Consider the following 20,803-nt stretch of genomic DNA (forward strand, 5'->3'; position numbering starts at 1 on the left):
CTGTCTCCAGTGAATCCTCTCACCGCCCCTACACCTCTGGCCTGTACCCCATTCTGTATGCACAAATAAATAAATCTTTAAAAAAAAAAAAAGCAGACCCATCACAACCCATGGCCCCTGTCAGCCAGCCAGACCTGCAATGCTCCGCGTGGCCCCCACCCTGTATCTCAATATACCCCCAGAGTAACAAAGTCAACCAAGCAGGTGCTTTCCTGTGGAGTTTATATTTGTAGCTCTCTACCTCCAGTTCTTTCTCTCAGAAGTATTTTAGGAAACATATCTGACATAGTGACACTGTCACTTCCCTAAATAGGCATCTGTTTGGATGGAAATTGGAAGCAAAATGACATACATGCTCATGAGTCCTTTGTGCCTCATCTACCCGCCTGGGTCCTGTTTCAGGACAAGAGAGGGGCCATCCAGGGAAAGTCCCTGGCTTTGAAGCCTCATGGTGGGTGTAAGAAACACTGTCTTTTCTCCAGTGAAAATGAACTGAGAGCAAAAAATAAAATCTTGCTCTTGATTTTAATTAGCAAGTTGGGCTTCTTAACATGAAGTCCAACTTCGATAACTTAGCTTGATTCTTCAATGATCCTTTAACAACATCTCCACAAGATGTTCAGACAGCATGCTGAATCTTTTTAGTCCATGTTTTTGTTGTTTTGGGTTCAGTGTTTTGGATGTCGGCTTCCCGATCTCATGTAGTGGCAATCAGCTTGGTAAAGGCATCTCAGGAAGCTGATGTGCAGTCTCGGTGGGAAGCCTGCGTGGGTAGGTACAGTTTCAGCTCCAGCGTTCTCTGTCCACTGTGCATGATCCTCTGGGACTGCTGGGCCAATGCTTTCCAGATACTGCCCTTTACAGTTTGAAAACAGGCAGCGCTGTTTTATCTGAAGGAACAAGACAATCCTACTAGAACGCTGGACTTCAGTGAGTCATCGTGTTAGGGACTCAGGGCTAAACCAGCCCAGGGTGGGTGATGGGGTGGGCAGCTGTCTCAGGAGTTTCTTCGTGTTGTTGCAGAATCGCCTACCAGAGGAATGACGATGATGAGGAAGAAGCCGCCAGGGAAAGGCGCCGCCGAGCCCGGCAGGAAAGGCTGCGGCAGAAGCAAGAAGAAGAATCCTTGGGGCAGGTGACGGAGCAAGTGGAGGTGAACGCCCAGAACAGGTACTGGCCTCTTCAGAATGGACAGTTTCTAAGTTGCTTCCCAACCTGCCAGATGAAGGGCCATGCTGGGCAAAGCATTTCCTTCTTTGTCACTCAAAGTCTTTGCCATTTCCAGCAACTCTAATCCGATGGATAATCAGTCTGAGTTAGACAAATCAACCTAAACAATATTCCTTTATTTGCTGTGCTCCCTAAACACGCTCCTTGGAAGGATTTTACTTTCTTTTATGATCTAGTAAATTTTTAATTCACTAAATATGATGGATTGCATCTTTAAAGGAGAGCCATTTACATTCATTCCTTAGAGTATTGCTATTTATTTTGAACTGAAGATGTATTAGCTTAATAAGTCCCCTACCCCTACCAGGAGAAGATAATACTTGAATTTTAAAAGTAGGCATGAATTGCAAGTGTCTTTTTTTTTTTCCCCTAATCTATATCCCGAATTTTCTCTATTTGCTACAGAATAGAGAATATTCTCTAATCACTATATTCTAATCACAATAACTAATCACAATACCCACTAATAGTCAATTAGCTAGAGAGTTGATTTTGCACAGTGCAAAATTCTATTTAACTAAGTAATTATTCAAACAAACATATGAGTTTGCCACTACATCTTTGCCTATATATGTCCCGGTAGAAATGAGGAGGGTCAAGAACAATGCAGTTTTCTTGCTCTTAAAATCTTGCTTCTACTTTTACATCTCCTTTTTTCCCCACATTTTATTATCGAGTATGTTGGGTTGTTGATTGAATACACATTCCTTTGTTTTTCTAGTGAAGCATATTCAGATCTGAGAACACATACTTTCCCACTGATGTTAATGACCCAGGAGAAGAATAAGTGTTTCTCTAGGGGCTAACCGAGTCCCTTAACCAGCCCTTCACTTCTGATGATGCTGTCATGATTTATAAATAAGAAAAGAAAGATTCAGTGATGACCGTTAGGTTTACTTGAGTACTTCCCCCTAGCTGGCTCCTTGGAACTTGGGGTTCCCTTTATGAGTGATTTGAACTCAGTTGATCCAAATAGCTTTGTAGGGACTTTCCCCTTAAATTTTAAAGTATTTGTACTTTCAGGGAAATGGAGTTCACATACACCTAGTTCATAGAGTATCCTGCAGCAACAGCTAAAGGTCAAGAAAGTTTAAAATCTGGGCTTCACTCTGCCATTTCTTTTTGTTAAATGTGAAATGTGTTTTTCCAAAATTAAGTGAACTTGAACTTCAAAAAGGGCCAAGTTCAGAATGAACCATGAAATGTGATGGAGTTTCTAAACACTGCAAGGCTTCTTCTTCCAACTCTGGTCACAGGCCCTGATGTCACGTGACTGGTGTTTCCTGCCAGTGGGGACCAACACCCTTTGGTTGTGCAGCATCCAGCACCCACAATAGTGAGTGGAGTGATGGACCTGGTACAGTCTGGTGTTTAGAGGTTTTCTTTGCTTTTTTTTTTTCTATAAACATTAATTTGGCAGTTCTTTGTCTGCTGTCAAAAAGAAGGTCAAGAGTCTCTCTACACATGAAAATCTTGAGCAAGGACCGAGATGGTACATGTATGTTTAGGGTAATGTCAGTTGCTATAACAACAGACCCCTACATTTTAGTATGTTAGTGAGTGCATCACTGTGAGTTGTTAGTCCAGTGTGGGTATTTCTGATGTGTAGGTAGAAGCAGTCACCCATGTCCTTTCCTCTGGTGACTGCAAGCTCCTGAGGCATTGGAGACCTGGGATCCAACCAGCAGCAGAGTCAGAGGGGGAAGAGACTGTGTCTCTGCTTCTCAGAGTCTTGCTCTGGACACATCTCCCTGGAAAGTGTTGGCCCTATGGCCCTCTCTAGGTGCCAGGAAGAGGACAGGACAGAAAACATAGTCCTTGACTACAGCCACTTCCCCATAGCTACAGAAGGAGGAACATGAGCTGTGGTGCTAGACATCCCTACGCAGGGGGCACTGGTATGAGGATACCTCTGCCATCGTAGCCTCCACTCCCTCCCTCTCTGGGTACTTTGCATCCATCAGTCCAGACCCACATTCCAGAATCTCCATGTCCTCCCCTTGGACCTCACCATACCTGCTGGTGTCCACCTGGCTTTCAACTCACAGCATAAGCAAGTTTGCCCTTGGTCCTCTGGACATGGGCGCTACTCTACAAGCCTAAAGTGCTCAGTATTCAGAGTTGCAGGATGGATTTAAAAAAAAAAAAAAAAAAAAACAGAACCCATCATTTTGCTGTCTGCAGGAAACACATCTAACTACAAAAGATAAAAACAGAAAATAAAACAATCCTACAAGCAAATGGACCAAAAGTGCTCAGTGTTAATGCTCCCCCTGGGGACCTGCCCTCTGAGGAAAATTGAAGAGCATTTAAAAAAAAAAACAAACAACTTGGTGTCAAATGAGAAATGAGACTGCCAAATGACCTAGAGGAATTCACTCACTACAACAGTTTAGTCCTCATTTCTGCTTGTGTTCCCCAAGAAGCAGGGCTCAAACACAGCGTAGAACACAAGTGGTTGAATTATAAAGTAATCCAGGACACCCCATTAGAAAGTCATACAGGAAGTGAGTCAGGAATGGCAGGGCAGCCAGCTAAACATGTCATCACCAAGCAAGTGACCCTGTGGGCTCAAGAGCCTTGGGGAATCCTAAGATCCAGTATGGCACAGGCACCTTGGAGTTACCCAGCTCAAAACGTGAGGGGACCTGCGGTCTGTATATGCTAAAAATGCTCATCAGCACCCCTAAAACTTGCATAATGTTATAATGACACATTATTTCTATTAAAAAGCTGTAATTCCTTTTATTTATTTTTTTTAATGCTCAATTTTCACCTGAGGGGAGGTCCCCAGGGAGCATTAATACTGAGCACTTTTGGCGTGTCGAGTCCAGTGTCCAGTGTCCAGGACCAAGGGGAAACGTGCCTGTGCTGTGAGTTGAAAGCCAGGTGGACACCAGCCGATATGGTGAGGTCCAAGGCCGGGACACACGGAGGTGGGCGGGGGCTTGGTCCTGCGGGCTGCTGCTGTCCTTCTGGCGCAGTGTGGACACGAGTCCCGCTGACTGACTAAGCAGTAAGCTGACTCTGCTGTTTCGGTCCTGCAGTGTGGCCAACGAGGAGGTCAAGTCCACCACCGCCAACACCCTGGCGGAGGGCGACGAAGAGGCGGCCTTGCAGGAGCGCCTGGCGCGGCGGGAGGAAAGACGCCAGAAACGCCTTCAGGAAGCCCTGGAGCGCCAGAAGGAGTTCGACCCCACCATTACAGATGCGAGCTTGTCCCTGCCGAGCAGAAGAACGCAAAACAACACTGCAGAAAATGAAACTGCCGAGAAGGAGGAAAAGAGGAACAGTTGCCAGGAAAGATTCGAGATAGAGGAAACAGAGATCATCACCAAGTCCTACCAGAAGAATGAGTGGAGGGATGGCGAGGCGGAAAAGAAAGAAGAAAAAGAAGAGGAGGAAGAGAAGCCCAAGCAGAGGCGCCCTGCGGAAAACCAGGTAGAGGCCGTGGGAGAAGAGAAAACAGACTCCCAAGAGGAAAGAGCGGTAATGTTGAAAAACGGGCAGATCGGTGCCGCCGAAGAGCCGAGAACAGAGGAGGAGCAGGGGCGGGACTCAGAGGAGATGATCACTAATGACAAGGAGGAGGAGGAAGAAAGGGAACGAGCTGAGGCAGAGAGGGTCAGGCTGGAAGCAGAAGAAAGAGAAAGAGTAAGAGCTGAGCAAGACCGAAAGCTAGCAGAGGAGAAAGCAAGAGTAGAAGCCGAAGAGAAAGCGGCTGCCCAGGAGAGAGAAAGGAGGGAGGCAGAGGAGAGGGGCAGGATTGAGGAGGAGAGAAGGGCAGCCGAGGTCAGGGAGAGGGCCAAGGCGGAGGAAGAAGAGAAAGCTAAGCTAGAAGAGCAAAGGCGTCAAAAGGAGCTAGAGGAGAGCAGAAGTGAAGTGCAAGAGAGAAAGCTAAATGGGGAAAAGGTGGATGAGAAAATAGAAGGGAGATGGGGAAATGAAAACAAAGTCCCAGAAGACAAACTGCAGGCAGCTGGCCAAAAGAAACAGGTACAGTAAACATTTTGCACCAAATGTGTGAAGCCTGTGACTTATGAGAAATGTAATGCACAGCAGATTTGTGACTGAAGCCACGTTCCCATAGCACCACCTGCTTGGTCATTTAGCAAGCGATTCGTTTTTTCAAGCCATAACAATCTGTAAGCGTGAAGCAGTCTGGATGGCTAAATATCAGTCAACCAGATTCATGGGCATAGCCAGAGAGAAATGAATTGCTCCACGCTTAGTTGTTATGAAAGCCAGAAAAATGAATTAGCCCAGGATGATAAATGGGGTAGCACTGTGTTGACTTAGGGTCTGCACCTGCATCTAAACCTGTTCCTTTTAACAACTTAACTCTACCCGGGTCTACATGAGGCAAAAGAAAGAAGGCGCCTCACCTTCCCAGGTGTGGGGAATTTAACACAAATTTAGAAAATTGGCAGGGGAAGTGAATCCAAAAAGCCTGATCAGAAATATCAAACTTTTGAAATTAACTGGTAAGAAAGGAGGGGAAGGAGCCAGTTTGGACCTTTTATTTAAAAAAAAAAAAGGTAAAGCCTGATTTGCCATCATGTAGCCCCAAGTTTAATGTAGTCTTGCAGACTTGCGGAAACCCATTCATAGGGCACCATCCACTTGTTACTGCCTGGTCCTTTTTACCCCTTGAAGGATACAAATAAATTCAGGTGGCACAAGAAAGAGTAGAGACAGTTGGGGTGGGGAGGTACGGTGTTTGTAAATTATCAAAGATTTTTTTCTGTCTGCAAGCCTCCATTAAAAATTCTGTCTAACTACCAGCTCCCCAGGGGAAGCTAAAGAAAAAAAAAAATGAGCTGCTTGCCTGTTCACCTTTGCAGAGAAAACTCGCTGTTGTCACTAATCCTGCATTTCCCTGAAGTTGCCTTTCACTCCTGCTTCTTCCAAGGGGTTTATGAGCACAGCTCCAGTTGAGAAGAGCAGGAATAAAATGCACCAAACCACACACGGGCCTCTCCGCAGCACAGGAAGCACCAGAAGAAATAAACCAGTGTGGGGGTAGAAAACATCCCACAGGGTTACTGAGAACCACTGCCACCCCCTGGGGGAGTGTGAGCACTGAGAATCACCCCATACTGCACGCAGAATGATCTGAGCACCATAGCACTCTGGTAAGCTAGAAAGGGCTTCTTTTGCATGAGTGACCTTACCATTCTTGACAATAAAAAGGAAGAAGAAAAAAGGGCTAACGTGCAAGCTAAGAGAGAAATGTCCCAAGAAGATAAGCCTGCCTGCAAAGACAATGAGGTAAATATGGCTGAGGCAGATGCTCCCCGGAAAGCAGAGGGCAGTGTTCCCTGACATGTGGGTTCATGGTCTCCAAAGGGGCGTCTCGGATCAAGTGCTTTTCAAGCCATGGCCCACTGATACGCATAATCAACCAGAGGTTCTCAACATGCATCCATCAGCATTTTCAAACATGAACGTGGGTCGCGAACCTCGGTGGGTGCTGTAGCTAGCTAGTAAGTACGGCCCCGTGATGTCAGTTGTCTTTCTTATTACCAGGCACGGTCCAAAAAGTTTGGCAAACCCCGCTCTGATCCATCTCTCCTGCCCTCTCCTCTTCTCCATGCTGATTTTTATTCCTTGAGCCATCTTCCTTTCATTTCAACCATGAACTATTTCCAACTGGCTTAGATTAACGATTGACCTTTTCAAAGGAAAAACACCTCTCCCTCCCTCCCATATCTCAGTAGAAAATTGAGTGAGCTGAAGATGATATTTGGTTTTCAAAAGGAAAGTTTGGCAAAATGTTCTGCATTGCATTTCTGAGGCACACACAGGAGCTGGTGGCAGGGTGTTGACTGTGGGTAAGTAACCAAGGCAGGGGCAGGCAGGGACAATGTCACGTCCACACCTTCAAAAGAGCCGCTTTGGTCAAAAATGCTTGTTTTAATGATGGGCGCTGTTAGCCCCGGGTCATCCGGTATGTACACTGTGACAATGCTTAAAATACTTGAATGTGGGAAGGCTGACTTATCAAAGATGAGAAGGCTTGAATTACTTGAATTGTCACTTTAGAGTGCAGCTCAGATAAATGCTATAGTTCTCTACCCTCATGCCATAGAACTAGAAACAGAAAAGCCCCTCTTTAGGAAATAGTTCACCAGATTAAGTAGAGCGGTGGCTATTTTCTTAAACATTTTTTTTCCTAAAAAAGCAATAGTCCCTTGTTTGTGTCTTATGTTCCTCTGTTTCTGACAGGATTTGGCCCCTCTGGCTAGCTGTACGCTTGCTCTACCCAAACAGCCTGAAATCAGATTTTATATGATGTCGCCTCGTTAAACAGCACCCTCTTCCCCCACCCCACATTTTTGTTTAAAAAAAAAAAAAGGCCTTTCTTTCCTCGTCAGTCACTCTTCAGTATCTGTCAGCCACAAGTAAACACAAACATCATGTGAGTCCTCTCACCTGAGCCTTGAAAACATGCCTGTAAGTTACTCCAATCCCTACAAAAGCCTTCTTTCTCCACTGCAGTTTAACTCTGTGGTGACAGATTGCACGTTCCTTTTCCTCCTCTCCAACTGGAAAATATCTCTTTTTAGTCTTGACCCCAGAGTTCTGCAAACACCCCACCCTCTGCCTCTAGTAGAAAAACAGTTTCCAGTATAGCTACTCATATAATTTTGAAATTAATATTCATGTCATATAAGCCAAGCTTCCCAGATGTTGGGCACATGGAAACCACCTGGGAATCTTATAAAATGTAGCCTTTGATGTGATGGGCCTGGGGTGGAGCCCCAGGTCCCAGTGGGGTCCGTGGGCCAGCCTTACAGTAACAGGGACATTCATGTGATGGGGCCTCTGACCTAACAAAAGTGCACAAACCTAGTTCTTGTCATTAGTCTGGAATCAAACATATCAAAGGATAAGTTACACGATGATACAAAGAATACAAATACAAGGCAGTAGAGACAGTACAGGCAAATAACCACAGATGCAAAACAACAGCTACATAATAATGAAAGTAATAAAAACAGCATACAATATAGAGACCAACTTCTAAGTCCTCTTAGACTTACTCCTTTGACTTGTTGAGGGCCTCTCTGGCGCAAGGAGAGGCCATTTGATATCCCTCCCTCCTCCACACATGCCAGTGTATGGTCCCATTGGATGGCCCAAAGTCCTGTTTTATCCCCGTGGGCACCTTTGGCCAGAGCCCTCCACACAGTGGGCCAACATTCTCCTGTATGCCACAAACCCAGTTTCAGGACATGTGACTATCTGCTCATCCACCAGCTCCAGCTTTCTTCACAGTTACAGGGTGACCTTCCAGTTCTTCTGACCTACAAGATCTCTAATGCTTTCCCCAAGTGGCTCAGAATCCCCTGAACTTGGGTTAAATCTGCTATAGAATCCAACCCATTATGTCACTGTGTTCCCTAAAATAAAATGTAAAGGCCTGGTGGATTACTCTGTTTAGTTTCCAGAAAGAGAAAATAATTTTCACTTAAACTCAATTATTAACTCATTGGAAATTTTTCTCAGATTTTTTCCAAAGAGAGTGGAATCATACCATCTACCATAACCTTTGCCCATAAAGGCAAAACTTTAAAAAAAAAAAAAAAAAACAGTGGCAAGAGGAAGGATGGCAACTCTTTCTGTTATATACGTACTGATTTACAAATCTATTTTATGAACGCTCTTGCCCAGTAAATCAGATAATGCACTTTGGGAAAATGGAAATATCTCTGAGTCTACAATGGGAGAAATGAGTTCAAAGGAATTTTTCTTTGAATAGTGCTCCACACCCCTGAGGTTTGGCTCAGAATTTGTTTCAAAAATCCCCCTGAAATGGGATACCCTCACCCCTAAATTTGTATACCCAGATCCTTCCTAACCAGCGTATAAATGTCCAGTCTGTCCAACAGTGATGGGCTGAGACGAGACCCCGCCTGCTCAGTGAATCCTGACTCCTCCCTGGGCCAGGACAGTCACCAAGGAACCACATTAAAGGTTTAGGGCTGGCTTGGCACCTCCGTCTCTTCTCTGTAACCTCTCACACAAATCAGGAGCCTTGATTGAAATGACAGAATGACTAGGAAAGATCATCTAATCCATTTTCCTCTTTTTCTGAACATCCCATGGGACTTAGATGACTTATTCAAAGCATACAGTTTGTTGGCTTCTAGGCAAAACCCTTCGAAAGAATGGCCAAAGTAGAGTCCTCCCCCCGACCCCTTAGCATGTCCCAGGGATAGCTTTGTCTGTACTCCTTGGAGAAAGATCAGTCTTACCTAGTTAAAAAGATCAGTCTTACCCAGGTAGGGCATCATAGTAGGGAGTAATTGGTAGTAATTTAATCCAATAAAATCAGAAAAAGGCAATGGGGCATCGAGTGATCAATAAATAGCATCAGTAAGTAGCAAAAGAAAAGAACACACAGTCAGCTTACTGAAATAGGCTCCTTAGGAATGGATGTTCAGAGAGTATCCAAGGGAGAGTTAGAGAGAGGTGAGTGGTTCGGTAGGGGGAGACTTGCCAGGTTGGCTCTTGCAGGAATCCCTAAGTTCTCAAGCCCTGCCCATCCTCTCTGAATGTCTTCAAACCTTGTATTATTTTTTTTTCCCTCTTGACCCAAAAAAAAAAAAAAAACAACAATGACCCTCAGCTGTTTTCACTCTTCTTTTCTTGATGGGTAAAATGATACAGGTTACAGGTAAGGTAACTTGCAGCCCTTTTTACCCCCCACAAAACTGTAAATTCAATTTGATATTTCTGTAAGGGCTTAAGTGAACACCTGCTCTCCTTCTATTGTCTTCTTCTGCCTCCCACAAGAATCACAAAATCACTACCAAAAACTAAATTATCACCCCCATGAAAGTGCAGGTAAAGCCTGGGATGTTTCCCTATTCCTTTCGCATGTAGTCTCGTGACTACAGACACGATCCCACCGACCTCTGGTCATCTCCCAAAGGAAGGGTCATTATGTCTTGTATCCCTGAGACCCTACTTATTTGAGTAAAATACAAGAGTGATCTTGTATTTAAGCAGAACTCTGCCATCTGCTTATGTTGGCTTGGCTCACTGGGTAGTTTTCCTCTTCTTTCATCTCCACACATTGGTGTCCTTTTCAAAGAGGCATGCCCTCCCCCCTCCAAGAAGAAACCTGTCCAGCCAAGCAATCTGGCCATGCTCCATCAAGGTCACACGAATAATCACTCCTCCCAGCAGGAACTGCAAACTGCCACTTTTACGTGGCATTCCCAGAACATAATCATTTCCAAACAGTACCACTGCCTGCACTGAAAAATAAAGCTCCCGTGAAACCAGGAATGACTTTGACTTCCTAAAATTGTGGTTAGGTTTCTGTGGAGAGCCTAGAAGACCAGATCTCATGACCTAAGATTCTGCTCTGGTTCTATCTTTACCAGATTATCTTCCAGTGGTTTGTTTTACTTCTGAGTTTTCTGGATTCCTTAGAACTTGGGGATCTTATTTGATAACAGGACCAAAACCTAATAAGATTTTTATCATTATGTTTCTTCCCAATGTGGATGGTTGGTCAGATCAAAGATGAGAAAATGAAAAAGGACAAAGAGCCCAAAGAAGAAGTTAAGAGCTTTGTGGATGGAAAGAAGGGATTTACAGAAATGAAGCCTCAGAATGGAGAATTCATGACTCACAAACTTAAACATACGGAGAATACTTTCAGGTAAGAAGTAGTGACAAGTTAGCGGTGTTCACATTGGGAGCCAGGGGCAGGGGGCGTTAGGGTGAGATCAGTGTCCTCTGATCTGAGAAACGTGCTAAACAGGCAACATATTTCTGTTGTGAGGTCACTGGCTATTGTCTTAGAAAAACTCAGTCAGCAGGTTAGGCTATCAATCACTAACAGAAGGCAGCGTCATTGCCAGGACAACGTTCAATCTGCTTTTTCCATTACTTAGCAAGCAGATCATGCTTGGCATCCTTGTTTTTCCTCCCTGACCTAAGATACTCATGGAACACCAATTTATTAAGAAATGGTATGATAGGAGTTGATACTAGGGATTCATTCTCTGTAGGATCCAGCCAACTTCCTAAAAGACACTTCTTAATACATTGTCAAGAATGTATTTTCTAAAAGTTGTAAATGAATGTTGCATGAAACTAAGATTGTTCTGTTGCCCAGTACTTGGGAATCACTAGGTTGAACTTAGTTAACAAGATCTGTCTTGGGCAAATGCTGGTAATTTACACTGGGAAATCTGTCCAGTGGCAGAGGACATGAGACTAAAGGCCCTTTTCATGGCTTGGGAAAGTCCCTTGCATAGATTCAGCTGCATCTCCTCTCTCCTCTTTATCCCCCATCTCACAGAAAATCTAAGCAATTGATTTTAGGACAGATAATTAGTATATGCAGGTAAATACTCATTCTACACATTGAACACTGAAGGTTCCCACCAATTTGGTAGGACTTTAGTAGCAGAAGCTGCCACAGTCATCTGGCTAAATGATTCTTTGTGCCCTATTCTTACACACACACCCTCCAACTCCTGGTGCCAAATCCACTGTTATGTCAGTGGATGCTCTGCCAAATGGTCTGGAAGAGTCTTGGGTCCCTCTAACCTGAATCCTCCTATGGTTATTCTTTGGCTATAGGCTATTGTAGCCTTGGCTATAGACGATTTTTCTGAACGCGTCAAATTAGAAAGTCCCCAAGCAAGTGCTGTATAGAAGTTGAACACACTCCTTACACCAAAGTCTTTGTAGCCTTCAGAAATTAGCACGGTTTCTAGGGAAGGACATTTCCAGCTCCTCAAGATGCGAAGATGCTAGATAATTATAGTTGCCACCAAAGAATTTTTGGAAAAATTTGAGCAGAAACGTATTTAGTCAAAACAGAGCCTAAAGTATGTGGAAGGAAAAGTATGCCTAAAAGACCTAAATTAATTGTGAGGGAATATAACATATAGAGCCTATAGATGACACTCAGGATTGGCAAGAAAGTAGAGCTTTTTATAGAAAAGCTCGACATTCATTGGAGCTTGTTAACCTGCCAGTAAGGTAATATTTTAAAGTCCTAGAACATGTTGTTTCAGATTCATGGAAAGTGTTCAATGAATTATTGCCTAGCAATACTTTTTGCTTTATTATTTGATAGCTTCAAGTGTGTTTTGTGTGTATGAATGGACATTTTTGTTGAGAGAAATGATGTTCAACAAAATGTCTCAGTAAAAAGAAGTTTGGTTAACAATGAACAAACAAACAACAGCCAGCTTCAGTCAAAGCACAAATGAGTGATTAGTTTGTCTGTTGTATAGAAATCCAGAGAGCTGGGTCATTCAAAGAGTCACTGGGGATGGTACTAACTTGACCACTAAAATCCCTTCAGTGTGACTTTCGATTTTTCCATCTTTGGGCAGAAATAGAAATAAGATACCACCCTACTATTAGCTGTTTCCCTGCCACCCTATTCATTTTAGTTTCAATTGGAAGTTGTTGCAGATAGAAGCAGAAAAGTCTGGTTTTGCTCCATATAGTTAAGAATTGAGGAGCTCGGATGGGAATCCTTTATTTAGATTAGCCTAACTGAAAGCAAGTTGTGAAAGATCTGATTTCATCTTGACTTACATCTAAAGAAGCCAAGAATAGGGAGAGGAAAGGGGACAGGGAGAAACTTATGGAAGAAATGTCCATATAGTGGCACCCTAATGACCAGGTCATGCCAGCACATCAAAGCAGAAGTGATGTGGACAAAATTCTTGCTCCTATTTTTTTTTTTTGCTTCATGCTTTAATTTAATCTACTAAGAGTTGATTTTTTACCCATTCATTTTACTTACAACTTTTTTTTTTATTAAAAAGTTTATTGCTCCTATTTTTTTTTAAAGATTTATTTATTTATGCACACAGAACTAAGGTACAGGCCAGAGGTGCAGGGGCGGTGAGAGGATTCACCAGAGACAGAGTGGGGAGCAAAACAGGCAGACTAAGTACACTGCTGCGGGCAGCAGCGGGTGAGACAGAAGATGCCACAGCAGAGGTCTGCTGCATCATGTGGGTCAGCTCCCTGACCGGTGATCGAACTGGTGCTGAAGCAGCTGCGGGCTGCGCTCTGACCTGTTGCACCACCAGGAAGAGCCTCTTGCTCCTGTTTTTGAGTTGTGTTGGATTTGTGCCTTTGGATAGTCCCATTTTTTGTGACTAGATTGTTTTCTCTGAAACATAACATAAAAGTCTCAGTTCAGTGAGTGAGTTGTAGAAAGGGCAGATTATACCAAGGATTTTACAGAGAAAGTAAAGTGAGAATTTGTTTTGTTCTCTGTTCATCTTTTTTAACAAGGGAATGCTTTTTTTCTGAATATAAGAAAAATATATACTCCTTATGAAACATTCAGAAAATGATGTCTAAAAATAAGTACCCACCACACAAACCATCAGTCACTTTTTCCAAGTATTTTCTATATGCATACATTTAAATTAGACATACATGTAGATACAAGTGTAGGTGTGAGTAGAAGTATATATTTTAACTTATTATTGTATTTTGCATGATAATGTATCATGTATATGCCAATGAATTTACAGCTACAAAGAATGCTTTTAAAGTATGCTGCCAGATACATGTATTATAATTTACTTAACCATTCCCTAAGGACAGGCATTTTGTTTTTCCAAAGTGAAGCCTGAGCGACCCCTAGTGGGGTCCAGAGAAGATATTGTGGCCATGTGTTTTACAGTCCAACTGTACCTGATGGACATAGCCTTGTTTGAGTTCAAATTTTAGAAGTTCATCTTAAATGTGAAAATCTAGGCTATTTTAGAATAATATTAACTTAAGCTCTTAGTAAGAAATAAATTTTCCATCACCTCTACATATATATGTACAACTGAAACAAGAGATAGAGGCAAGAAACATCCCTCATGTACTCTCTAAGACTCAGGCCTGGAGGTAATAAAAAGTAGGGAGTCCTTTAGGTGCCTCCTACAGGGGAATTACACAATATGTTTCTCTTTGTATCTGGTTTATTTCACTGAGCATAATGTTCTCAAGGCTCACCCCTGTTGTCACAGGTGACAGGATCCCCTTCCATTTTAAAGGTTGAATAATATTCCATTGTGTGGTTACAGGACATTTTGTTCATTCATTCATGGGATTTGGGTTGGTTCCAACTCTTGGCTGTTGTGAGTGATGCTGGCTTGAACATCAGTGTGCAAATATTCTTCAAGACTGTGCTTTCAATTGCCCTGTGAATATTTACCCAGTAGTGGGGTTCATGATCTTTAATGGTAATTGTATACTGTTGTATACTGTTTTCTATACTGGTTGTACCAGCTCACCGTCCAGCAGGCATTGCCTGCTTGCCCCCATTGCACAGTTGAGGAAAAAAAGGGTAAGTGGAAGAGAGAGGCTCAGATTCAGACCTGAGATTCCAGGGGGACCCATGTGACTCCTTGCCCTGGAGTGAGGACTCCCTATCTAAAGATGGCAGGCCGTGGCGCTCTCCTCTGGGGTGCAGGCCTGCACGCTCTACAGGAGGCAGCAGGCAGGCGCAGCAGGCAGGCACGTGTCATCTCCTTTGTGTTTCCCCACAGCCGCTCTGGAGGAAAGGTGAATGAGGCCAAGGAGGCCGAGGAAGCTGGCAAACGGCTGGAGGAGCTGCGCCGCCGCCGCGGGGAAACCGAGAGTGAAGAGTTTGAAAAACTGAAACAGAAGCAGCAGGAGGCCGCCTTGGAGCTGGAGGAGCTGAAGAAGAAGAGGGAGGAGCGAAGGAAGGTCTTAGAGGAGGAGGAACAGAAGAGGAAGCAGGAGGAAGCGGAGCGAAAAGTCCGAGAGGAGGTGAGGAGGATGCAGTGGTGAGTTGGCTGCGATGGGATGCCTGCCTCGGTCTCCCGCTAGGCCCTCTCACCTCCCAAAGGTCCCTCTGCCCAATATTATCCTTTTTTTAAAAAAAGATTTATTTTATTTATTTATACAAGAAGTGGGGTGTAGGCTAGAGGTGCAAGGGGTGAGAGGATGCTCCAGAGATAGAGTGGGAGCAGAACAGCAGATCCACGGAAATACACTGCTGAGGAGAGCAGCAGATGAGACAGGAAGGGTCTGCTGTGCCATGTGGGTCACTCCCTGGCCAGCAATAGATCCCATGTCACAGTGGCTGCTGATAGTTTGATAGTGCTGAGACTTTACCCGTTGCGCCACCAGGGAGCCAGGGAGACCCCCAACTATTATCCCTTTGATTGTCGAATATTATTGCTTGGGGTGGAGGTGGACTTCAGCATATGAATCTGAGGGGTCACAATATCCAGAAGGTAACCCACAGGATCCGCTCTGTAACAACTCAGAAATACCCAATCCCTGCTTGAGGGCATTTACATTCCATCTAGTTTGGCTGGTCAAAAACTACCTACATCTCCCAAAAATAATCTCTAGAGGGTGGGCAGCTGGATAGGAGCTCTAGATTTTTTGCCTGAGAGAGAAGACAAGGGAGAATGCTCTGGGTCAGGAATGGAGGCTGTGGAGGTGGGGGGGGGGGGGCTCATGGACAGACCATAAGCACCTGTGATGTCAAACTACAGCGCTTCAGGTTTATGAAAACATCTAAAAGGCTCTACCCCTTGGGTGAGAACAGCTGGAAAATCATCTCTTGTACATTTTGGCCAATAGCATCTCGTCGGTTTATGTAAGTTGCACAGAAGTGTTCTCATTTGCCTTCACGCTTCTAGGAAATAGGCGGAAGGATATTTGGGTTTATTTTGCAATAATAAACCCAAATAAATTTATCAGTTTTCAATTTATCAATTTTCTTTATATTTCTGAAGCAGTGACATTCACTAATACACATAAAGGAAAGGTGGTGTTAAATGACGACGGGATGATGCCAGTGGTGACCTACCTAGTGTGCTCTAGTCTGAGTCTTTCGCCGTGGTTTGCTCGTTTCATCTTCGGTAGCGCTTCTCTTACTATCCCTCACATTACAGATAAAGAAACTTGAGGCAGGAGCTCCCCTGCAGCACGCTTTCCTTTCGCCTTACCACAGATGCCGAAGTCCTTCTTTGTTCTTTCTCTGTTAGGAAGAGAAAAGAAGGCTAAAGGAAGAGATTGAAAGGCGAAGAGCAGAAGCTGCAGAGAAACGCCAGAAGATGCCAGAAGATAGCTTATCGGATGACAAGAAACCATTCAAGTGTTTCACTCCTAAAGGTTCATCTCTCAAGGTAATTTCTCCCAGAGCCTTCTGATAATACTCCTGTCAAAATAATAATAAAACTTGATTTTAGCTCCTTGTTTAGTAACAGGTTATTCAAGTGTTCACTTATCTTTCTACTGCTTCTTTCAGCCACTCTAAGTTTCTGTGTTTCAGCAGTGGAGAGATCGGGGAGCAATTTGTACCCTGAAATGTTTAGGGGGTGACATTGGGAAATCCTAGATTCGCTTTGAAAATTTTGAAAAATTTATTACTTAAAGTGTACTAAATGGGCAAATCAGTTATAAAGGTTTTAGCTGCTTTTTATGCTAGTTGCTCAATTTTTTTTGTTGTTGTTGTTTAAAAAACAGAGTAGCCAGAAGCAGCAGGGGTCAAACGTTAACGCTGTTGTTCCATGACCCACATAAGCTAAGTTGCCATGAGAGTAGGGTCCTCCGCCAGCCTGCAAGGGGCATGGCTCCTGAGCACGGAAGACACAAGGGCTTCTGGAGAGGAGAGAAGGGCAGGAAGGAGCTTGCCAGGGAGGTGATGAAAGGCTGAGATGCAGAGAAAAGAAAACAGAAAACTCAAGAAAGACCAATTCATCTGCCATTATTTGCAAATCTATATTCTGTATTGCGGGCTAACACTCCTTGAAAATACACAATAAATATGGTTGAATGACTCAGTGAATTACTTCACAGATCTGAACTTTTATCACTGCTAAGTTTCCTTCATTTGCCATCAGCCTAGCAGGTAACAAAGTATTGACAAGGAGCACACCTGGCCAAGCATCACAGTCAGGGTCCAGCTGGCTAAGCAAGTGTGTGTCTCTTTAAACGTGTGTATGGCCTCATCATGTGACATGCAAAGCCAGTTACTTTTGCTGTGGTTTTAGAGCTTATTTGCATATTCTGCAGTGTCATTCCTATACTTGTTCAATTCCTTCTCGGCATTGAAATGCTTATAAATGGTCACAGGTTTATACTACAGAGTGCCAGTGCAAGAAAAACATTTGATTCTTCACCTCTCAGTATTATCAACCAGTGTGATGTGTGGGTTTCTCACGGCATCTCTTCTGGGAAACTCGGAAACTAGCTTCTCATAGTCAAATTAAATTAGCAGAAAATGTGTGTTCTTATATAATACAAGCAAAGGATAATTTTTAAAAATATATATATTTATGCATGCAAGAACTGGGGTACAGGCCAGAGGTGTGGGGGGTTAGAAGATTTACCAGAGACAAAGTGGGGAGTAGAACAGGCAGATGGACTGAAACAAACTGGTGAGGGGAGCAGCGGGCGGGTCAGAAGAGGTCTGCTGTGCCATGTGGGTCACCTCCGGGGCGGGGATCGAACTCACGCTGCAGTGGCTTCGGAGAACTTCATAATGTGGTGCTTTAACAAACCATTGCACCACCAGGGAGAGCCCACAAAGGATAAATTTTAAGAAAATTGAAATTTTGTTTTTATTATTATTTTTCCATATATAGGAGTGGAAAGGGAATGGAATAAAGAGGGCATCAATTTTCTAAAAATTATTATCAAATGCACCCTCTCCCCCAGGTTTTATCAGAACAGCACTGCCACCTCTTGGTCTTCAAAAAAGCCCAATTCCCTCCTTAAATTCCTTACACAGACCATTTAATTTGCAAGTTCAGTATATATTCTCACATTGCATAGTTACTACGTTAAGGAATTTCCCAACAAGAGCGCATCAATACATGGACAGTTAAGTCCTGACAAAAAGTGATAATGAAGCCAAATTGTGTTCAGTAATGTAGGTACAAAAGGGAATGTCCAAAGCTAGGTCCCCTTTAGGACATCTGGATTTGAATGATGCTGTTCCCATAAAATATATTTTTTGATTTGGCAACATTAGTTGTAGCAAAAAGAAAGTCCTAGATTTAAAACGTTGTAATATACTGAAGAGCACTATATTGGTAGCTGTCTGTATCAGCTGCTGCGGGACTTCCTGCCTTATTTCCCACTTGGGCAAAGGGGAGCCTCCTGGCAGGTCTCAGCCATTACTAACGAGCTGTACCCCAATTTCACTCCATCCCTAACCCCATCTTTTGCATTCAGGGCAAATCAAGTTCAGTATTAGGTGTCACATTAGGAAATGAAGCTAAGTTGTAAGTGGGTAGCTCACAGTCCTTAGCTTCTTCTTTGATGCTATTCTACATCAAATATATAGGTAAAATCATGGAAAATTTTTATCAAAGAGTGTGGTATCTCTACATGTGTATAAGCATGTCCTAAAGGTAACGACATGTTAACTGATTGTTAAAGCCTTGAAGTATAATTTATCTTGCCTCTGATTTACACTCTATCAGAGGCGTGTTTATTCCATCTGTCTATGCTTCTCCAGTACTTCATATTTCTCCATGTACTTTCTCGGCCACTGGCAATCCTGCTTCCTCTCCTGAATCTCATTATCACTTGAGATTTTACATAGTTTTCTCCTCCAGAAAGTATCTGTGCCTGACACCCAGGTACCCCAACACACTCTGGTGCTTTTTTTATTCACCAGCTTCAGAGATGAAAGTGTTGATGAACTGAAAATATTGATTTTTTTTTTCAATTTCTAGATTGAAGAGCGAGCAGAATTTTTGAATAAGTCTGTACAGAAAAGGTAAATACGGTTGATTGTTCAGTCAAAAATCATTGAATCACTGCAGGGAAAGAGTCTCATATTTTTATGTGTGTGTGTGTTTATCTACTTAGCAGTGGTATCAAATCAACTCACCAAGCAGGAGTGGTGTCCAAGATTGACAGCCGACTGGAGCAGTACACCAGTGCAATTGAGGTGAGAGAAGGCCTCGGAGTGATGGGCAAAGAGAAATAGACTCTGATGACACAGAAAAATTTGGCATAAGAATCAAGCCCAGTGGCTGTATAGGGCATTAGAATATGAATGTATTATAGAGGTTTTATGCTTTGAACAAGTTATAGAGAAAAATAGTAATAAATTATAGAGTAATTTATATATATTTATATAGAACAATTTTAAATAAATTGTTGATTGTTACTTACAGCCTGAGTATTCTTTAATGAAAGTGCTATTCTTTTAATGAATAGGTTTATTGGTATTTAATGATATTATTCAAGTGACACAAATACATCTTCAGTAGCCTTCATTTTCTATAAATGCATTCTCAGATGAGGTTTAAACAGGCCTTGACAACCTTGGTTAATCATTTTGCTGTGGTTTATAAAAGCTTTTATTATCAAATAACAGTAATGGTATATTGAACACATTAAAATAAAGACGATAAAAGCCTAGGTTTAATCATCCGCAGTTTCCTATTGTTTTATACTTGACAGATCACAGTTACATGCTTTGGTCTGTGTATTCCAACTTTTTTTCCCACCCAATTAGCCTAGGGTCTCCTCTCTTTAGAAATAATGTGTATTTCCAAGTATCAAACCACTAAGAGAGTAGAATGTCATTGATCAACTTGTGACCCTAGTTTTTCTCCTTTGTGGACCTTCTTCAATGGTTTTAACCTTTGCCAGAACACCTGCTTCAGAGTGATGGGATCCCTCTGCTTTGATCTCTCCCTCCCCTTTGTACTGCAGAGCGGAGATACCCATAAAATACTTCACATGTATGATAAAAGGAAATAAGAGAAAGAGGTCTGGATGATTTATCAAATGCTAACCAAATCCTAGCACTCCAGAGGTAATGTTCACAAGACTAAATGGCCACTCAAATAGGACAAATTGCAGAGTTCTTTTCCTTGGTTGAATCGACCATAGGTCTAGCAGGTGAATGAGGCCAGGGGTAGCAGATTTGCCATGGTCCCGAGAAATGTGTCTGCCCGGACCACTGATAGTGCCACGCTCCTGGCTGACCCTCTTGACACAAGCCACAGGCCACAAAGGAGAGACCAGCAGGGAGAGGGATTGATTCTGGATGTGCCCATGGCTGCTGCTGGAAAGTGCTTGGAATGCACCCCCTGCCCTCCCACCCTCACGTCTCTGCCCTACGGGGGGGCTACTCCACACCGTGGTCCGCCTCTTTGGGTCTTTTCGCATTTCCCTGCCTTCAGTCCTTCACGCAGGTGGTGTTCACTGCTTCTTTCTACCTTCCACTTCCAGGTCTTCCAGATCCGGGTCTAAATGCCACTTCCTTTTTGCTCCTCCAAACTAGGTCCATTTCCCATCACTCGAGCTCTCAGCGGGCTTTCTAGCACCTATACAATGGCAAATAAATACATGATGATGCATACTGTCTTTCTCCCCTATTGAAGTAGAAGCCCCTGCAGCTTACAGAGCGGAGCATCTTGAGCGCCATTGTGGTCCAGAGCCTGGCCCTTCCTGCACGCAGTAGACGTGTAACCATCTGTTAAGGAAATGAACACAGCATCACCTTACCATTAAGTGGTGTCCTAATAAAAAGACAGTTTAATTCTAGGAAGACCCTCTGATCTGACATCCT

General features: G+C 43.3%; 1 protein-coding gene across 1 annotated transcript in view; it reads left to right on the forward strand.

Moving 5' to 3' along the window:
• Window positions 1-20,803, forward strand: part of CALD1 (caldesmon 1) — a 167,818-nt gene that overhangs the window by 137,354 nt on the left and 9,661 nt on the right. Inside the window, exons 4-12 of the mRNA XM_012720775.1 lie at window positions 1,024-1,170; window positions 4,278-5,226; window positions 6,424-6,501; window positions 10,764-10,909; window positions 14,775-15,018; window positions 16,251-16,391; window positions 18,951-18,994; window positions 19,087-19,193; window positions 20,516-20,568. Of these exons, the coding sequence (XP_012576229.1) occupies window positions 1,024-1,170; window positions 4,278-5,226; window positions 6,424-6,501; window positions 10,764-10,909; window positions 14,775-15,018; window positions 16,251-16,391; window positions 18,951-18,994; window positions 19,087-19,193; window positions 20,516-20,568 (1,909 nt within the window). The remainder of the gene's footprint in view (window positions 1-1,023; window positions 1,171-4,277; window positions 5,227-6,423; window positions 6,502-10,763; window positions 10,910-14,774; window positions 15,019-16,250; window positions 16,392-18,950; window positions 18,995-19,086; window positions 19,194-20,515; window positions 20,569-20,803) is intronic.

The sequence above is a fragment of the Condylura cristata genome, unplaced genomic scaffold (genome assembly GCF_000260355.1).
Source record: "Condylura cristata isolate star-nosed mole 26May11 unplaced genomic scaffold, ConCri1.0 scaffold00005, whole genome shotgun sequence".
Taxonomy (NCBI): domain Eukaryota; kingdom Metazoa; phylum Chordata; class Mammalia; order Eulipotyphla; family Talpidae; genus Condylura; species Condylura cristata.